This window comes from Pipistrellus hanaki (assembly GCF_964339955.1).
Source record: "Pipistrellus hanaki genome assembly, chromosome: 5".
NCBI classification, from domain to species: domain Eukaryota; kingdom Metazoa; phylum Chordata; class Mammalia; order Chiroptera; family Vespertilionidae; genus Pipistrellus; species Pipistrellus hanaki.
In genome coordinates, this window is record NC_140507.1 from 44,227,813 (window position 1) to 44,245,417 (window position 17,605).

Consider the following 17,605-nt stretch of genomic DNA (forward strand, 5'->3'; position numbering starts at 1 on the left):
AAAGGTCTCAGCAGCCTGCGGAGCTGGGGAGTGGACCAAAGGGGCCCCGATGTTGGGAGCTGGGGAGAGACATTGCTTTGGAACTGGCTGAGAAGACGGTTTCGCTGCAGGTGCTGCTGCCTCGGGAATCCTGCAGCCGCTGGCTGGCGCGAGAGCCAGTGAATCAAGTTCAGGAAGCAGCTGGGGCAGATGAAGCCCGAGACTGGCAGGCAGACCTGCTGCTTTCCCCATTCCTGTTCCTGTTCCTGTTCCAGAGCAAAGGTTACTCCACCCTGCAATCATCGTTTTCTCTCCGGCTTGTTTACCTTATAAGGAAGGTCACCAACGGCCCTGTTCGCTGCCCCTCATTTCTACAAACAGTGCCCAGAAGCAGAACCTTCCTGGTGAAAGATGGCTGGAAACTCAGTTTTGCTGGCTGCTATCTCAGTGCTCTCTGCCTGTCAGCAAAGTAAGAGTCCAGCAGCGTGTGCATGTTTGTGTGTATGTGTGTGTGTGTGTGAGAGAGTGTGTGTGAGTGTGTGTGTGTGAGAGAGAGTGTGTATGAGTGTGAGTGTGTGTGTACGTGTGTGTGAGATTATATGTATATTCATGTGCACACGAGTGTGTGAGTGTGTGTGTATGAGTGTGTGTGTGTTTGTATGTGTAAGAATGTGTGTGTGTGTGAGTGTGTGTGTGTGAGTGTGTGTGTGTGTGGTTGAGGGAGGTTGGTTTCTGGGTTGCACACTTGCTGGTGGCCCTGTGTGCTCCAAAGACTACAATCTGCCCAGCGCCTCCTTCCTTGGGGACAGGTGGAGATTCGCAGGGATTAGTTCTCATCTGTGGTGACAACCCACAGCCCTGTTCAAGCCAGCATTCCAAGAGTGCAGACCAGGAGCGGGGCGAGCGGCCTATAAATATTAATTATGAGTGTTCCACAGGCAGTGCTGTACCTGCCTGGGAACTCTGGCTGTGGTTTCTTAAACTTGGATCTTTTAATTAATGTGCTTTCAGAAATAAACTGCTTATGGTAGGTCTGAGTATCAGGTTAAAAGGAACCTCCTGCAGAGATACGAGCCTCTGATTCAGGACTGAATTCTAAATTCTAAAGCACCTCCCCACTAGGGCTATTCAATATCCCAGGCGCCTGGTCAGTCCGAGGGCTTTGCTCCACGGGGTCACAGGTGCTCAGCTCCTAGCCTCTTACCTTCTAAACGGGGAAGAGGGTCTGAGCACTGCTGGGCAAGACTTCCGGCCACATACACATTTCTTTGTCCTGCCATGGCTGTTTGTACCCGCACACCGGGCAGGGCCGAGGACTGCACGCAGGCACCGCAGTGGAGCATAAAGTCCAGCTTGCACACGCCCTCAGTGCCTTGCCTAGCCGGTTTGTTTTGTGGATTTATGGAAATCTGACCCCATTTTGTGGTTTGAGTCACAGCCTTCCATGGAGAGGAGCAGGATGTTTGTGACCCATTTAAGAAGCACTTCGGTCTGAAGTGCCCCGTGCTGGCCCCTGGGTGGCACAGGCCCACGTGGAGCCACTACCAACCGGGTGGCCCTCATCCCCTCACTGCAGGGAGCACGGGAGCGGGGCCGAGGGCGTCCCGGCTGACAGAGCCTGGGTCCTCCTCACAGGAGGCTTCTGTGGCTGGCGGGCGCGGGGCCGCTGTGAACGGGGCCAGAAGGTCTGGCGGCTGGGTGCCACTGGTGGGAGTAGGAGGAGAGGAGAGGAGACTGGCCAATGGTGATTGGGGGCGGTCAGGGAATGTTGGATGATGGGAGGGAGAGAGGCGGGGAGAGAGAGAGAGAGAGAGAAAGAGAGAGAGAGAGAGAGAGAGAGAGAGAGAGAGAGAGAGAGAGAGAGCTGTTCAGTTAGCATAAGAACCAGAATGTGTTGTGTCCTTCAGTGTCCTCATCAGCAGGGTGAAGCAGGACACTGGGTAGGACAGGAGTGGAAAGGCTGAATCATATGGTCCAGCTATGCCAAACTAACAAATCCTGCCAAATGGTTTTTTTTTTTTTTAAGTGGTTTTACCATTTTACTTTCCCACCAGCAGTGGTAAGAGTTCCAGTTACTCTTGTATCCTCACTTGTCTGTCTTTGTAAGTTAGCGTGATTGATCTTTTAAATTTTACATGTTAAAAAATATTTTTATTGGTTTCAGAGGGGAGGGGAGAGAGAGAGTTAGAAACATCAACAATGAGAGAGAATCATTGATCAGCTGCCTCCTGCATGCCCCCTGCTGGAGATCGAGTCTGCAACCCAGGTACACGCCTTGACCAGAATCGAACCTGGGACCTTTCAGTCCCGCAGACAGACGCTCTTTCCGCTGAGACAAACGAGCGAGGGCAAATTTTTACACATTTTAATAGCTATGCAGTGGTATCTAATTGTGGTTTAAATGAGCGTTTTATTAATGAATAATGTGCCAGATTTTTTAACATCGATTCCCCTTTACTTGCAGGTTATTTTGCTATGCATGTAGGAAAAGCAAGATATAAATACAAAGTTATGGCCCCGGCAGTCTCTGGGTCACCCGAGTTTGAGAGAATATTTCGTGCACAGTAAGTCATGCTTCTCCCACTGTCCAGGGATCCGGGCTGGCCACACACACACACACACACACACACACACACACACACACACTCCTGATGGGGGAAAGATGTGCAGAGAAGAGAGAACCACTCTTCCCGGCCAACACCCTTCTCCTGATCTTTGAAGCTCGAGGTAGCCCGTGTGTGGAGTCTCTTCCCACCTTTATAACAGACGCGGAGGGGCCTTTACAAAAAGGCTGGGCTCTGATGGATCTACCCTCTCTCCCCCCTCCCCCCGAATTTCTCCTGAGATGGTCCTCAGCCCCAGCCCAGTGCTTGCCTTAGAGTGTGAGGTGTAGGATAATCTGTGCAAATCAGATGACTAGTAAAGCCGTTTCAGCTTTACCTGCGGCAGGATCCCCGGGGAAGACCACTTCATTCCAAAGCCTGCGTGGCCACCTGTTCTGGTGCGAAGGGCCGGCCCCCTGAGCTCTGCCGGTTCCCGAGAGGGGACGCACTCTCTTCTCTGGCTCTCCCGGACCACGCACGGAGCCCCGTCAGCCTCCCTTAGCGGTCTCAGGGCCTTGGCTGTAACAGAAATGCTGCCTTTTCCCTACCTCGTCCTCCTGCTGCTTTGCTCTCGGCACAGTCAGGAAGCCTGATGGTCTGGCGAATTCTGTCTCCAGATGGAACTTGACATCTCAGAGCAATCCGTGCAGGGTCCCTCTGAGCACCACGGAAGTACCTGCTTCCTGTATGAGGGGAGCCTCAGCTTGGATACTCGTTTGCCAAGCGAAGATGCTTATTATGAAGCCTAACCACCCAGTTACCAGCCCGGGCCCCTCTCCACAGCCCCCATTCAATTCCCCTTCCTTGCCACACGGATTGAGGTGACTGTCTCCAGAGTCTGCAGCCTTTCACCAGAACATTTTTTTTTTCCAAATGTGAAAACAGCAGTTACAATTTCACCAAGGGCCATTCCTTCATGCTATTGCTCAGCTTAGAAGCTTCTATGTAGTCCAATTTGAACACCTTGATTCCTTTAGATTAAAGGCCTTTCTAAATCTGAAAAGTAGATCCGAGTTTTAAATGGATCTTGCCGCAATTAAATACATTTCCTCTGATTCTAGCTTCACTGGAAGGAAGTAGCGGGTCACCTCACCCTTCCTCATGCACTTGAGGCTCACTTACTGAGTGTCTTTCATGTATATTTTGAGGCTAGGAGCACTAATTCTTTAGCTGTTTTGCTCCAATCATTGCAAAAATTAGGTTGTTATTTTTAGACTAAAATTTTTCATATTACTTCTAAGCCTGGAGTCTGGAAGTACACGTAGTATTCTCGAACAAGGGTTTCATGTTTCTGGGTAAGACAGAGGAATTGCTTCTTATTTAGTTTTTGTTAAAGTGCCCTCATTTGCTTAATGCTAAATTATTCAGTTCCTGGTCCAGAATTAACCTGCCCACAAGGCCCAAGTCAACCCAATCGTCACGAATCTGAGTACTCTTCATAATATTTCCCTCTTTTTACTCCAGTGCAGTGCTGTCATTTCACTCGTTTTTTTGTAGTCATTTTTTTCTTATTTTTTAAAATTAAATTATTATCTGTGTACACATCTTACCATTGCCCCCCCTCCCATACATGCCCTCCCTCCCCAGAGTTTTGTGCCCATTGGTTGTACTTATATGCATGTATACAAGTCCTTCGGTTGATCTCTTATCTCCCCCATTGTAGTCATTTAGAATTTTAATTCTGAAATTTAGAAATTAAAACAAGTGACCTTAATGCATATGTAAAAACTACGGAGAAAAGAAACATTTACAAAGATATTGTGCCCTACGAGGGATGATAGAAATGCGGGTCACCTCATTTTGCAGTAAGTACAAATAAGTTAAATGAGAGAGACAGGAAGCACGTCTCCATTTTCCTTGCACGTGTGCCCACCTTGGGCACTAGCTGAGAGCACAGGGTGTACTTATCCACTAAATGAGGCCTTGAGATCTCTCCAAGATGAAAAAAATGACTCTGAATGGTGAGCTGTTTGAACCCCAGCATCCTGCTCCACAAGCCACCGGTCCTGGGCAGCGTGGGCTGCTGTCACAAAAGCCCGCGGACCGCGAGGCTTGGATAACAGACGCTTGTTTTTTGCCAGTTCTGGAGGCGGCACGGCTAAGACTAGGGTTCTGGCTGATTCGATTTTCTGGTGAGAGTTCTCTTCTCGCGGCTTGCCGTGTCCTCCCGTGGCCTTGAGTGCCCAGGTGCACGTGTGCCTGGTGCTGGGAGAGTGAGGGTGTCAGAGAGCTCCTGGCTGCTTCTTCTCGTAGGACACCCATCCTCCGGGATCAGGGCCCTTCTGCCCTTGTGCATTCTTAAGTACGTTCTTCTACCGACATATGGATGTGAGGGCTTCAATGTATGCATTTTGGGGAGGGCACAAGCTTCTGTCGCACAGCGGGGCGATTTCAGGGAGTCGCCGGACGGCTGGCATTTGGATGAGCTGCCCGCCTCCCTTCCTCCCTGCTCACCCTGATCCTTGTCAAGCCGCATCGCTGACAAGTGCTGGTTAGAGGCCTGTTCTCCTGCCACCCGCGGCAACCTCCCTCGGCGTCCCCACACAAGGGTTACTTGACAAGGAGCAATTTAGGTAGTTACGCGTCTATAAGAGATTAACTCCAGCACCTCTCATCCCCAAGACTTTTCTGAGTGTGTTAACCTGGTAGTCAGAGCAATAATCCAAAAGATGTCCCAGGGTCGAAAGCCAGTGGCTGGGGCCTGCGGCCTCTGTTAGCAGTGCAAACAGCCCTCTGCTTGGGAAAACAGCCATGAGCAAAAGGAGGAAGAAAAAGCAGCAGACAGAAGCTCAAAAGAGGAAAACCTACGAAAGCTCCTTTAAGGTTTTTTTTTTTTTTTTTTTTTGTTTTTTTTTTTTTTAAAGGTATCACACTATGAGCAAGGCACAGAAATGGTCTACATCAGATCAGCTTTTCTCCTTTGGCGAATGGCTCAGGTTTTCTATGAGCAAGATGGTTATAAGCAAAGTTGTCTGTTCATTAGAAATCTTTCTGTCAAATCACAAAGATATTCAGAAGTGATGTGCACCCTGAGGGGGTGCACTAAGTCATCTGCTGGGGAGAGGGGATATTTGAACTTCTATTTATACTTAAAATTTCATCCTTTCATTTCTATTTTGTGTGTGATTTACAATACATATGACATTCTTTCCAAGAAAATTCTTTCCAAGCTGTGCTGATGGATCAACCCCACATTCCCAATGGTTGGTCACAATGGAAGTTTCCTGCTTGCTCATGTCAAGTCCTATATGGGTGTTCCTGCTGGGTGGCCTTCCACGTGGTCATTGAGAAGCCTCAGCTCCTTCTGTCTAAGGGGTCTTTCCCCATCCAGATCCTCAGAGTTCTCCCCATTCAGCCAGCCAGTGGGGGAAGGAGCTTGGCACACCCTCGACTTAACCATTTGGCTCAGAAGTGACATATTTCATTTTCATGCACTTTCCATTGGCAAGAAGGGGCACCACCTGAATGCAAGCAGGTTGTGGGTGTGGTCCAGGGCTGGGAAGCACCCACTCAGTCCATCGGCCGTCAGCTAGCACCTCTGCTACAGTAGGGCATGTGTATGTTTTTTAGGAGGGTTGTAGAGCTGTTAGGGCTATGTGATTAAAACCATTTGGAGACTAATGTTTCAGGAACTGTCAGAGTTTGGGATGCCTTGCCATAAATTGATTCTTTTATCCCCCCCTGCTGCCAGCTGTTTTCTGTCCCATCTGGAGATTTTTCCTGAGGACCTCCTATATGAAGATGACAGAGTAGATCTACCTTTATGTCCACAAAAGACCAATAATTATTCTCATTTTGGTAATTTTTAAAATATATATTTTATTGATTTTTTTACTGAGAGAAAGAGAGAGGGAGAGAAAGTTGGAAACATTGATCAGCTGCTCCTGCACACCCCCTATTGGGGATGTGCCTGCAACCAAGGTACATGCTCTTGACCGAAATCGAACCCGGGACCCTTCAGTTTGCAGGCCGACGCTCTAGCCACTGAGCCAAACCGGTTTTGGCTCATTTTGGTAATTGTGATTCGTTATTGAAAGGATTGTTAAGAACAAATTTTGAGAGTTTGGTCCCTTTGAGGTAAACAAAGTCTGTTGACAGCTTATCATGAGCGAGGTGTCCTGGGACACATCCACGTGTGGGCCACTTCCCTGTGGTGGGCACGTGCTGGAGGTCATAATGAGCATGTAGTATGGGATTCCAGGTATCTTAAGGCCAAGCAATCCCCAGTGTTGTTGGCAGGCAGCTGCAGAGAGGACTGCCAGCAAATAGCAGGGTCCCAGGACTGGCTTAAGGCAGGTCAGCAAAGGAGGGGCCAGGAAAGAAGTACCGTCACTGGGGCAGGAGGTCAGAGGGAGATGTCAGTGACAGCTCACAGGGGCAAGGGGCTCGTTTCCTGGGGCAGGAGGGTGCAGAGATATGGTGCCACACTGCCTGATGCTCCAGGCTTTGGCCTCCAGGATCACAAATGCCTGTTACCTTCCCATCCTGACCTGAATTTCAGTAGCTGCTAACAAGCCCTGCTCTCTAGGACCTCAGCCCCTCTTTCCCTATCTTCGCAGTTACTTCCCGGAGCCCAGGGGGCGTTTACAGGGCACAGCCCCTCGTGGCCAGCAGTGTAAGGCGCCGCCCAGCTGGAGTCCTCCCCAAAGCCTTGTGGGTCGTGTGGATGAGAGCCCATTGGCTTTCAGAGCTCAGTGTTTCGGGGGGGCCTGGCCCTCAGGTAGGGGTGCTGGGTGTGTGGGCCTCAGAAAGAAGCTGGGAGTTGAGGGTTTCCTCCTGGTTATAGGGTGCTGTGCTGGGGGTGGTGTTTATGGTGAGAGCATGTCTGGGCCTTTTCTTATAAAAATAATACAGAGTGGGCACTTCCTCATTTGACCGAGGTGTAGGAGTCACTCAGCTGGTGTCTGGACTTATTATTATTATTATTATTATTATTATTACTATTATTATTATTTTACATTTTTTCTTTTTTTTTCTTTCTCATTTTTATTTATTTATTTTATTATTAAGGTATTATTGGTGTCTGGACTTTTCAGAGGGAGTTGCTCTGTGTGCAGCTGTACCTTCCATGAGAGGAGAGAGGTTCAGGGGCTTCTGATGTCACTATCTGGGTTGCAAAAACCAAACCAAGCCAAACCAAACCAAACACCCCCCCCACCCCCCCAATTAAAAGTATCACTTATGAGCTTCAACAGCCACTATCAACTATTCTGGGTCAATTACCCATCACCTCAATTTAAGTGCTCAAGTTTTTAAAATATATATAATTGATTTTTTACAGAGAGAAAGAGAGAGGGATAGAGTTAGAAACATCAACCAGCTGCCTTCTACACACCTCCTACTGGGGATGTGCCCACAATTAAGGTACATGCCCTTGACTGGAATCGAACCCGGGACCCTTGAGTCTGCAGGCCGACTCTCTATCCACTGAGCCAAATCGGTTTCAGCAAGTGCTCATGCCTTTAAGGCTTCTTTAAGAAAGCATGTGGACAACACGGTGGTGATTGCAAGGGGAGGAGGAGTGGAGGTGGAGGAAGGCATAGAGGGAATAAATGGTGATGGAAAAAAATAAAATTAAATTAAAAAGAAAATAAAGCATGTGGGATCATTGATAATCCTGTACATGATGACTCTTCCACCAAGATCCACTCAAGACCTCATTACAAATTACATTAAAGTTCTTCCTGGTTGTGATATTGTCAGCAGAGAATGCGGCCAACCTCACAAAGATCACTGGAAGGCGGAGGAATATAATTCATCATTTTCCCTTTGCTAGGTGCAGATGCATTGACTATAGTTCCCAGAGAACTATTCCCTTTTGCTTAAAATAGTATCAACTTTTCCATCCAAGTCTTCTATGAATAGAGGCAATTTGAGTTGACATGAAGACAGAGTTGGAATCTGGAGCTGACACGGTTTCCCTTCGATTCTCTGGGAGGCCCGGTCAAATAGGGCTCAGTGAACTCTGTCTGTCCTCTGTACAATGGGAATGAACTATGCTCATTCATTTACTTCAGGAGCTTTTAGGGAAATTATGTAAAGACCATTTTAAAAATGTGCCGAGTCACTTAAGTGGAAGCAATGGATATGAGGGAATTTCGGGGAAGAAATCTCTTTAATATGAATTGAGTTATTTTCTGGGTTCTTTAGATAAGATAGAGAATACTTTTTAGGCTCAGAATTATGACAATCTCAAGGCTTTTCTTATGGAAAAGAGCATGATTCATTTCTATTTCTGGCAACTTGTAAGTAGGAGAGTGATTCCTGGCCCTGCTCTGAGGTTTAAACAATGTTTTAGTCTCGCCTCAGAAGACTCACTGTAGCCCTGGCGTGAGGCTCAGGTGGGCAGGCGTCCTTGTCCAGGGCACCAAGATGCCACTCGGGTTCCATTCCCAGTCAGGGCACATGCCCAGGTGTGGGTTCGGTCCCCAAAGTCTCAGTGTATATAGGAGGCAACCAATCAATGTCTCTCACGTGGACGTTTCTCTCTCCCGTTCCCTTCCTCTCTCTTTAAAAAATCAATAAACACATATTTTTAAAAAAGAGTCATCTATCCTGGAAGGGCCATTTAAGCTCTTTATGTAAATTATTATATTATTTTTGTGAAAAGAGAATGGACAGTTTACCACTAGATTGAAACTCAATGCTTTGGAGTAGAGTTTTCTCATAAAATGACTCATGTCTTTACTTTTTTTTCCTGCAGACAAAATGGTGTGGAGTTTTACCCCCTATTCCTGATTATGCTGTGGATGGCTGGATGGTATTTCAACCAAGGTAATTTCAAAACACATTCCGCTCTGTTCCAATGAGGACTATGGTTCTTGGAACTATTGAGGGTCAGACATGCAACCACACATCCACGAATCTGGAGATTGTTTTAAACAAAACAAGCGTCTTAGTCATCAAAAAGCACTGTGCTGCAAATAGTCTAACTTCGCTCTGTTCTAATTTAATTCAATACTTAAAAAAAAGTTGAAACAAACGATATGTTGGGCACCTCAGAATAAGAATGTCACAACATTTGTCTGGACTTCCAGATCATGCGTTAGTTTCTTGATCTCCTTTGGATCATGTGCCAGACCCCCTGCAGACGTGTGTCCTGATGATAGTGGGGGAGGCCGATGGCTTGCCTCATCTTAGCTCCATGTCACAGTCCCTCACTGTGGTTTCCCAGCAGAATGTCAACTCCCTGAGGTCAGGAACTTGCCCCATTTGCTGCTGTATCCCTAGGCCTACTGGAGGGGGTTGGGGGACTCTTGCATGAATGACTAACAGCCATAATCAAGATTCATTTCTAAAATCCCAAGCAATGGAAGGACCCAGTTGAAGCAGAACCTGAGCCGCTGAAAATTAGCCACTTGAAAATTAGCTTTCAAGTACAGAGCAGGGTCTATGGAATTTGACCCAACAACCCATGTCCCTTTTCTTGAGAGTTCCTAGGGATGTAGTGCTATTGTTTGTATGTAACAACTCCACAATTACATACTTTCTATTAGACTGGGGTATCCTTGGCGAGAGGACGGCTTCCTCAAACTATCCACACAGGAGGTTAGATCAGCACCAGCTGCCTTAGCTGGAGAAATTCAATCCATTTTGTTTTCTTTTAAAAAATATTTTTACTGATGCCCTAGCCAGCTTGGCTCAGTGCATAGAGCGTCAGCCTGTGGACCGAAGGGTCCCAGGTTGGATTCCGGCCAAGGGCACTTGGCTGGGTTGTGGGCTCGATCCCCAGTGGGGGGCGTGCAGGAGGCAGCCGATCAAGGATTCTCTCCCATCATTGATGTTTCTGTCTATCTCTCCTTCTCCCTTCCTTTATGAAATCAATAAATAAATATATTAAAAATATTTTTATTGATTTTTAGAGAGAGAGGAAGGGAGAGAAAGAGAAACATCAATGGAGAGCTGCCTCCTGCTCGCCCCCTACTGTGGGAATCTAGCCCACAGCCCAGGCATGTGCCCTGACTGGGAATCAAACCAGCAACCTTCCGGTGCCTGGGAGGACACTCCAAACAGCGGTACCAGCCAGGGCAATCCCTTTTGCTTTCTGATAACTCTGATGGCCTCATTTGAGTTTGACCCGTGACTGCTAGGACTTAAATAAGCCCAAATTCTGCTGCTTTCAAACGCAATCCTATCACCTTTTTCTTGTAATTTTTACTGTCAAAACTGAGGAATTTCAGATAAAATGTCCTTTAGAGAAAGACTTCTTAACTTTATTCTCACTCACGCTGTTGTCCCTTGAGGGCACGAATGAAGGCCTGGTTCCTTGTCAGGTGAGACCACATGAGCAAGTAATGAGAAAAGTGCCTTTTGATAATGGGACTCAGCCTCTGCCACAGGAGCCTGTGGGTTTCGCTGTGATGGGCCCACTGCCTGTCAGGCAGGGATTTCTCAGGTGCCTTCTTCTCCTTGTAATTTTCTCTTGGTTCTTTCTCATCCAAAGTGCCAGTAAGTTGCCTGTTAACTGAACAGTTCTCACCGGCTCTTTGGGAGTCACTCATTAGATGGGGAGTTTCAAAGGGTAACCTGCTCGGAGTCTCTCCACTTCCTCCGGCACCTTGCTTAGGCGTCCTGCCGGCCCCAACGCAAATGCCATCCCCTCAGAATGAAAAACCATAGGCACCGCCTCCAGTTCCTGCGGTCCCATCCCTCACCTGTCTGCCCCTTTGGGTCTAATTTTCTTTTCATTATTCTATTTATTTGTCATCAGTCTTTGCTGATAAACTCCACAGAGGCAGGGAGCTTGTGTCTATCTCACTGCTAACCCCAGTTCTTAGACGAATGCCTGGTATGTCGAAGAAACTAAGCCTGGCTGGTGTGGCTCCGTTGGCTGAGCATCATCCCATGCACTGGAACGTCAATTCCGGGTCAGGGCACATGCCCAGATTGCGGTTTGATCCCTGCTTCCCCCCCCGCCCCCCCCCCCCCCAATCAGGGAGGCAACCAATTGATATTTCTCATATTGATGTTTCTTTCTCCCTCTCCCTTCCTCTCTCTCTAAAATCAACAACAACAAAAAGAAAATGTTCGTGACCTACTAACATAATGACTTTAATGCTATCCAGCATATCAGAAGTGCACAGATAAGCTCTGTGTGTTCCTAAGAGGGCTCTGGCAATTTCCAGTGGTGCGGTGCTGAGGAGAGGGCTCCTCATGCAGGGAAGGTGTTGATGTTTTACATTGGACAGGGTGGCAGGACATCATGCTATGCTTTATATTTCTTTTTGGTAAAACTTACTTTTAAAGAAATAAGACATCTTAAATGCACCATTCAATGAGTTTTGACAAGTGTGGACACCTGTGTGACACAACTCCCTAGCAAGAGTACATGACAGCCACTCAGACGCTGCCCCATGCCCTTCCCAGTCAACCCCTTTCAGAGGCAAACACTGTTCGGGTGGTTTTCTTCCTGGTGTAGTTCTGCCTGTTCTGGAACTTTCCACAATTGGAAGCACACATTGTGGCCTCATTCACTCCACAAAATTTTTTTTTGAGATTCACCATGTTTCTTTTCACTGCTCAGTGATATCCCGTTGCATGAGTCTCACAGTGTGGTTATCTGTTCTCCTGTTTGCAGACTGCTGGGCTGCCTCCAGGTTTTGGCTATTGCGAATAAAGCTGCGGTGAACATTCTGTACAGGTCTTTTTATGGGCATGTGCTCCCATCCCTCTTGGGTAAATACATAGGAATGGAATTGCTGGGTCAAAAGTATGTGTCGTTTTATAAGAAATTACCAGACCTTTTCCCCAAGTGGCTGTATTATTTTGTTTTCCCACCGACATGAAGATTCCAACATCACCAACATTTGTAATTGTCAGTCTTTTAGTGTCTGAGCCATTCTCGTGGGCGTGCAGCGGTGTCATCTTATGGTTTTAAATCACAGTTTGCTGATACTGAATGATGATGAATAATGTGGGAAAAATTTTCATGTGCTTATTGGGACACTTGTTTATCTTTCTCTGTGAATTCTTTATTCAAATATTTTGCCCATTGCTAAAACTCAGGTTGTTTTTCTTTCAACCGCTGAACTGTCGTCAGAATTCTCTGTGTATCTTGGGCACACGTCTTTGGTCATTTTGTGACCATTTTCTCAGCTTTCACACACTGAGAGACTGCCCTCTGACTCGGTATCTTCTCTGTTTTTTCCTCTATAGTTTCCGCTACTTGTCTGGGTCTGGTGTACATGTATGCCCGTCACCAGTATTTCTGGGGATATGCGGAAGCTGCTAAAAAAAGGTAAGGAGAACCCAAGAGTTGATGTTTGGGCAAAACGTAGCAGACAGAGTCTGAACTGGTGTGCTGTTCCTGAGAGTATTCACAGCACCGATGGCTGTGATTGCCTGAGGCCACATCTCCCCAAGTCCGTGCACAATTAGGCACCGGACAGGAAAGTTCAAATGTAAAAGTGTGTACTGAGTGTGTACAATTTGATCATTACACTTTCTCTTAATATATTTTTATTGATGTCAGAGAAGAAGGGAGAGGGAGAGAGAGATAGAAACATCAATGATGAGAGAGAATCATTGATTGGCTGCCACCTGCACACCCCCCTATTGAGGATCGAGCTGCAACCCAGGCATGTGCCCTTGACGGGAATCGAACCCGGGACCCTTTAGTTTGCAGGCCTACGCTCTATCCACTGAGCCAGTCGGCTAGGGCTGACCATCACACACTTTCAATCCTTGCAAAAATTTTGTGTTATCTTCAAAAAGTTACCAAGGAAATAATCCTGCGTAGCCTTGACAATCCTTTGACTATTCAAAGGAGCCAATTAACCTGTGTGGTTAGGCATCCCCTCTAATTTACATGATGAATGCAAATTTTCAAATGGCCAAAACATGGAAGTTCTAGGCAGTATCTACAGTGAGCAGCCAACCCCAGGAGCCCGGTTTCACCGCTGTAGCCCTTTAACACCTCCCTTCCTCATCTCTGCCCCGCAGGATCCTTGGTTTCCGGTTGAGTCTGGGGGCTTTGGCCTTGTTGGCCGTCCTAGCAGCTCTCGGGATTGCAAACAGCTTTCTGGATGAATACCTGGACATTGATATCGCCAAGAAACTGAGGCACTAACCCCTCCCCTTTGCTCAAATGCTTGCAGATGGTATTTCTACTCTGAAGGTTAGATGGTACCACTTATTCCATTAAAACAAAAATAAAAGTCTTGGTTCTGTTTTTCTTGAAGTGGCTTTGTAGAAACACACCCTTTGGAGACTTGATTCCCTGTGTCTTTAAGAACGGAAGTTTGCTCTGAGAGGGTATGTTGGATCATCAGTGGGGGAGCGCTCCGGGCCTGGTTAGGGACGTGCAGGCTGAGGTCCCGCCCGCCCGCCCCTGTGGGGCACGGGGAGCATGCCACTGGACCCTGGGAGGCTTCCTGCGGACCAAGGCCACCACCTGCCTCTGAGACCGCTTATCCCTGCATTGAAAGTTCCAGAAGGACATGATAAGACAGCTGAGCTCACTTCACTGGCGGCCAGAAAGCAACCCAGGTGGCTGCACCTGGGGGAAATCAGGCAAACACGCAGAGCAGCCAGAGCGAGAGCCGCCGCCGAACAGCACAAAGTCAGCCTGGCTGTGAAAACGGACTTTATCAAGAACAGGGAAGGCATGTTATTCTCTAGGCACCATCCGGAACGCTCAGTGAGTGTTTTGCAGGGACACGGGGAGGGCCTTGGACAGGAGGGACTGGCTGGGTTCTGATGCTTCGGGGGGCTGGGGCTGTGGCTGCTGTGACCCTGTGTGTAGCCTCTGCCTGGCACCATTAACATGACCTCTCCTCATGTTCTTCATCTGTAAGATGGGAGTGAGTCCACCTCGCCGTCCGCGGGGATCTTAGGAAAATGGAGTTATGAGCATGTAACATCTCATCAGGGAAAAAGCTCTCTTGTCAAGCTTTCCAGAGAAAGCTGGACGCCTTGAATCTGTCTGGTGTGGATATTCAAGGAGCTGCATATAGGAACGTCTCTCTTATGTGTGTACAAAGGAAGTTACAAAGGTTATGGATAACAGAAAAAGAGATAAAGGTATTTAAACACCAGGTTTCTAGAACAGGAGGGGAGAAAACAACTTATTGCATGCCAAACACAGGTACTAACTACCCAAAGTTCACCAAGAGTATTTTGGTCTGGGAGTAGAGAGATATCTGGCTCCGAGCCTGCCCCCACCCCCCATTTGCTGTCAGACTCCCCTGCACCTCAGCAGAGGCAGAGCAGCAAGGCGGGGAGGGCTCAGAGCCTGGCAAGCCACTCCTGCTCTGCAGCCTGCTGGCTTCCTGGCTCTCTGCCTCGGTGTTCTCACAGGTAAAATGGGCGAATGCTCTCAAATGCTATAATCCTGGGGCCTTTCAGTTTTTAGTGTTCTGATCAGTTATGGTGACTTGTATTATGACATTTTAATTGTCTTATACACTGAAGTCAAGGAAGAGAATGCAACTATTTAACCCTAAAGCACAATTACTCCTTTGGAAGTGGGGAAAATACAATTCTTCAAATCTTACATTTGAAGATTTTTAAACAACGTCTATTTTGCATCTAAATTGAAACTATTTAAATTATAAACACACACACAGTTTGGTTAAACAGCATGTGGAAAAAGAAGATGGTTGTACCATGATATCGGAGTTTTGCATCTTTAAACGTCTGAACGACAGAATTTATTTCCTTTGTTCTAATTCTGTTGTCACCAAGGCAACCTCTTGATCATTTTAATTCCTACAAATTGGGCTACAGGGAGCAAATTCACTGGCTGGAGAGATGTGAATTTCCCATCTCTTTGACAGTTACATATATATCTTTTGCATATTAGTTAAATTGGTTTTATGTTTAGAAATCAGTTTTATTGTCTCAAGAAGTCAATGTTATGAAAAAAGGAATGGAGATAAACTTTCCTGCCTTAAAAGAGTCTTAAGAAGAATAAAAACCAAATGGCTATATAAGATCCTTGATCAAGTCCTCGGGCCCTGGCTGGTGTGCTTAATGGTTAAGAGCATTGGAGGGTTTTAGGTTCCATTCCTGGTCAAGAGCATGTACCTAGGTTGCTGGTTCGACCCCCCGGGATGCGCATGCAGAAGGCAACCATTCGATTGTCTCTTTCATCCCGCCCTCCCTCCCCTCCCTTGCACTCTCTCTAAAAATCAATGGAAAAAATATCCTCGAATGAGGATTAACAACAACAAAAATTCTGTTTAGAATAAAACAGGATGGAAGACATCTGGGAGGCAATTGGGACCATTTGAATATGGAGTGAGAATGAGATGCTATTGGGGAATGGATGTTAATTATGTGAGGTGTGATACTGATAACGTGGCTAGGGGAGAGAACACCTGATTCTTGGGCGCTGCAAGTTGAGAGGAGGCGAGAGGAGGCGGGTGAACTGGCTGGAGTGTGTATAACTTACTTTGAAATGGTTCTACAAAACACTGGTAATTACGTGTTTTGGCAACATGTTAACAATTATTGAATCAAGTTGGTAGGTGTATATAGTTATTCATTGTATTAGTTTTTTTCTGATTTTTTTTGAAAGTGTTCATAAAATAGTTTAAAAATCTAAGCAAAATCAAATCCTTCAAGCAGCTGTGTGCTTGACTTGGAATCTGCGGCATCCATAGAGCCAGCTGTCCTGGGTGAGGCAGGGACACGTGAGCCCCACGTGTGTGAACGCTGCCGTAATTACCTCCACCTGTTGCATGAAAACGACAGGTGTCTGTGGTAGCTCATCCAGAAGACACCAGAATGGAAAGCTAATGTCCTTAGAACTTAAAAAGGAAAAGAGATCAGAGGAGAAAACCAAAGGGAAAAGGAGAGGGGGAAAAAAAAAAAAGATAAAGGTCTGGTCCGCTGGTGTGGCTCAATGGTTGAGCATCAACCTATGAAGCAGGAGGTCACGGCTCAAATCCTGGTCTGGGCACATATCCAGGTTGCCAGTTGGATCCCCAGAAGGGGGTATGCAGGAGGCACTGATCAATGATTCTCTCTCATCATTGATGTTTCTCTCTCTCCCTCTCCCCTTTTTCTCTGAAATTTATATATATATAATTTTTTTTTTTCAAAGATAAGGCCTGGTTATACAACCAGGTATTTTCCCTCCGCACTTTGCAGAGTTGGAGGAGGGTGGGGTGTAACCAACAAAGTCATTCTTAAGGAAAGTATCAGGTTATTTGTTTTTTCACCTCTTTTTCTCTAGTCTTCCTTGAAAAAAAGGGCCAGAGGCAGAAATAGCTCCTCTAGTGCTTCTGAATGTTCCTTAATTCTCAGCAGCAAAATCTCTCCTAAGTCAGAATTCCAATAAGCAGGGCAGGCGGCCTTCCACACACTCCCCTTTTATCAGAATGTCCCCCTTACCAACTTTCCAACCAAGTCTCATGCTTCCCAACACTCTCCTACCTTCTCCCCTCTCCACCCACTCACTCACTGAACTGGAATTTTAGAAAGGCAAATAGGATGGCATATAGGAACTTGTTTTAAAGGAGGGACCTATTTCATTCATCCAGTGCAGAACTCATTTTCACTTAAATACAAAGGTGTGGGTTTAAAAATATTTTTATTGATTTCAGAGAGAAAGGGAGACGGGGAGAGAGAAACATCAATGATGAGAGAAAATCATTGGTTGGCTGCCTCCTGCACGCCCCCTACTGGGGACTGAGCCCACAACCTGGGCATGTGCCCTGACCGGGAATCCAACAGTGAGTCTCCTGGTTCACAGGTCAATGCCCAACCACTGAGCCACATTGGCTGGGCATAAAGGTGTGGTTTTAGTTCGGACTAGGAGTGCTCAATCCTTCTCAGAGCTCCCTGTTAGCCTCTCCCCCCCATCCTGTTCATTTTTCGCTTTCATGTTACCTGGTGTCACATGGTATAATTTGCCAGCCAGTCTGGAACCTCGGCCCACTGAGGGTGGGACTGGCCTCTTCTTCCTCAGTCTCCATGCTTCCGTACATTACAGTGCACCTTTGTTTCCGACCTATTTTTGACTCTCCCCCAGTGGTTTTAGGCCAGGTCTTCTAGAATGGAAGGGGCGGAGTCACATG

General features: G+C 46.9%; 1 protein-coding gene across 1 annotated transcript; it reads left to right on the forward strand.

Moving 5' to 3' along the window:
- The first annotated feature begins 252 nt into the window (after window positions 1-252).
- MGST2 (microsomal glutathione S-transferase 2) lies at window positions 253-13,761 on the forward strand. Its single transcript, XM_084884280.1, has 5 exons — window positions 253-448; window positions 2,444-2,543; window positions 9,286-9,356; window positions 12,738-12,819; window positions 13,524-13,761. The coding sequence occupies exons 1-5, from the start codon at window positions 391-393 to the stop codon at window positions 13,648-13,650; spliced, it is 438 nt and encodes a 145-aa protein (XP_084740406.1). The 5' UTR covers window positions 253-390; the 3' UTR covers window positions 13,651-13,761.
- The last annotated feature ends 3,844 nt before the right edge of the window (window positions 13,762-17,605 follow it).

Bases quoted from the DNA above. Each gene is read 5' to 3' on its own strand.
- MGST2 (XM_084884280.1), top strand. From the start codon at position 391: ATGGCTGGAAACTCAGTTTTGCTGGCTGCTATCTCAGTGCTCTCTGCC. The intron at 449-2,443 runs GTAAGAGTCCAG...CTTTACTTGCAG, and splicing joins GCTCTCTGCCTGTCAGCAAA to GTTATTTTGCTATGCATGTA. The intron at 9,357-12,737 runs GTAATTTCAAAA...TTTCCTCTATAG, and splicing joins TGGATGGTATTTCAACCAAG to TTTCCGCTACTTGTCTGGGT.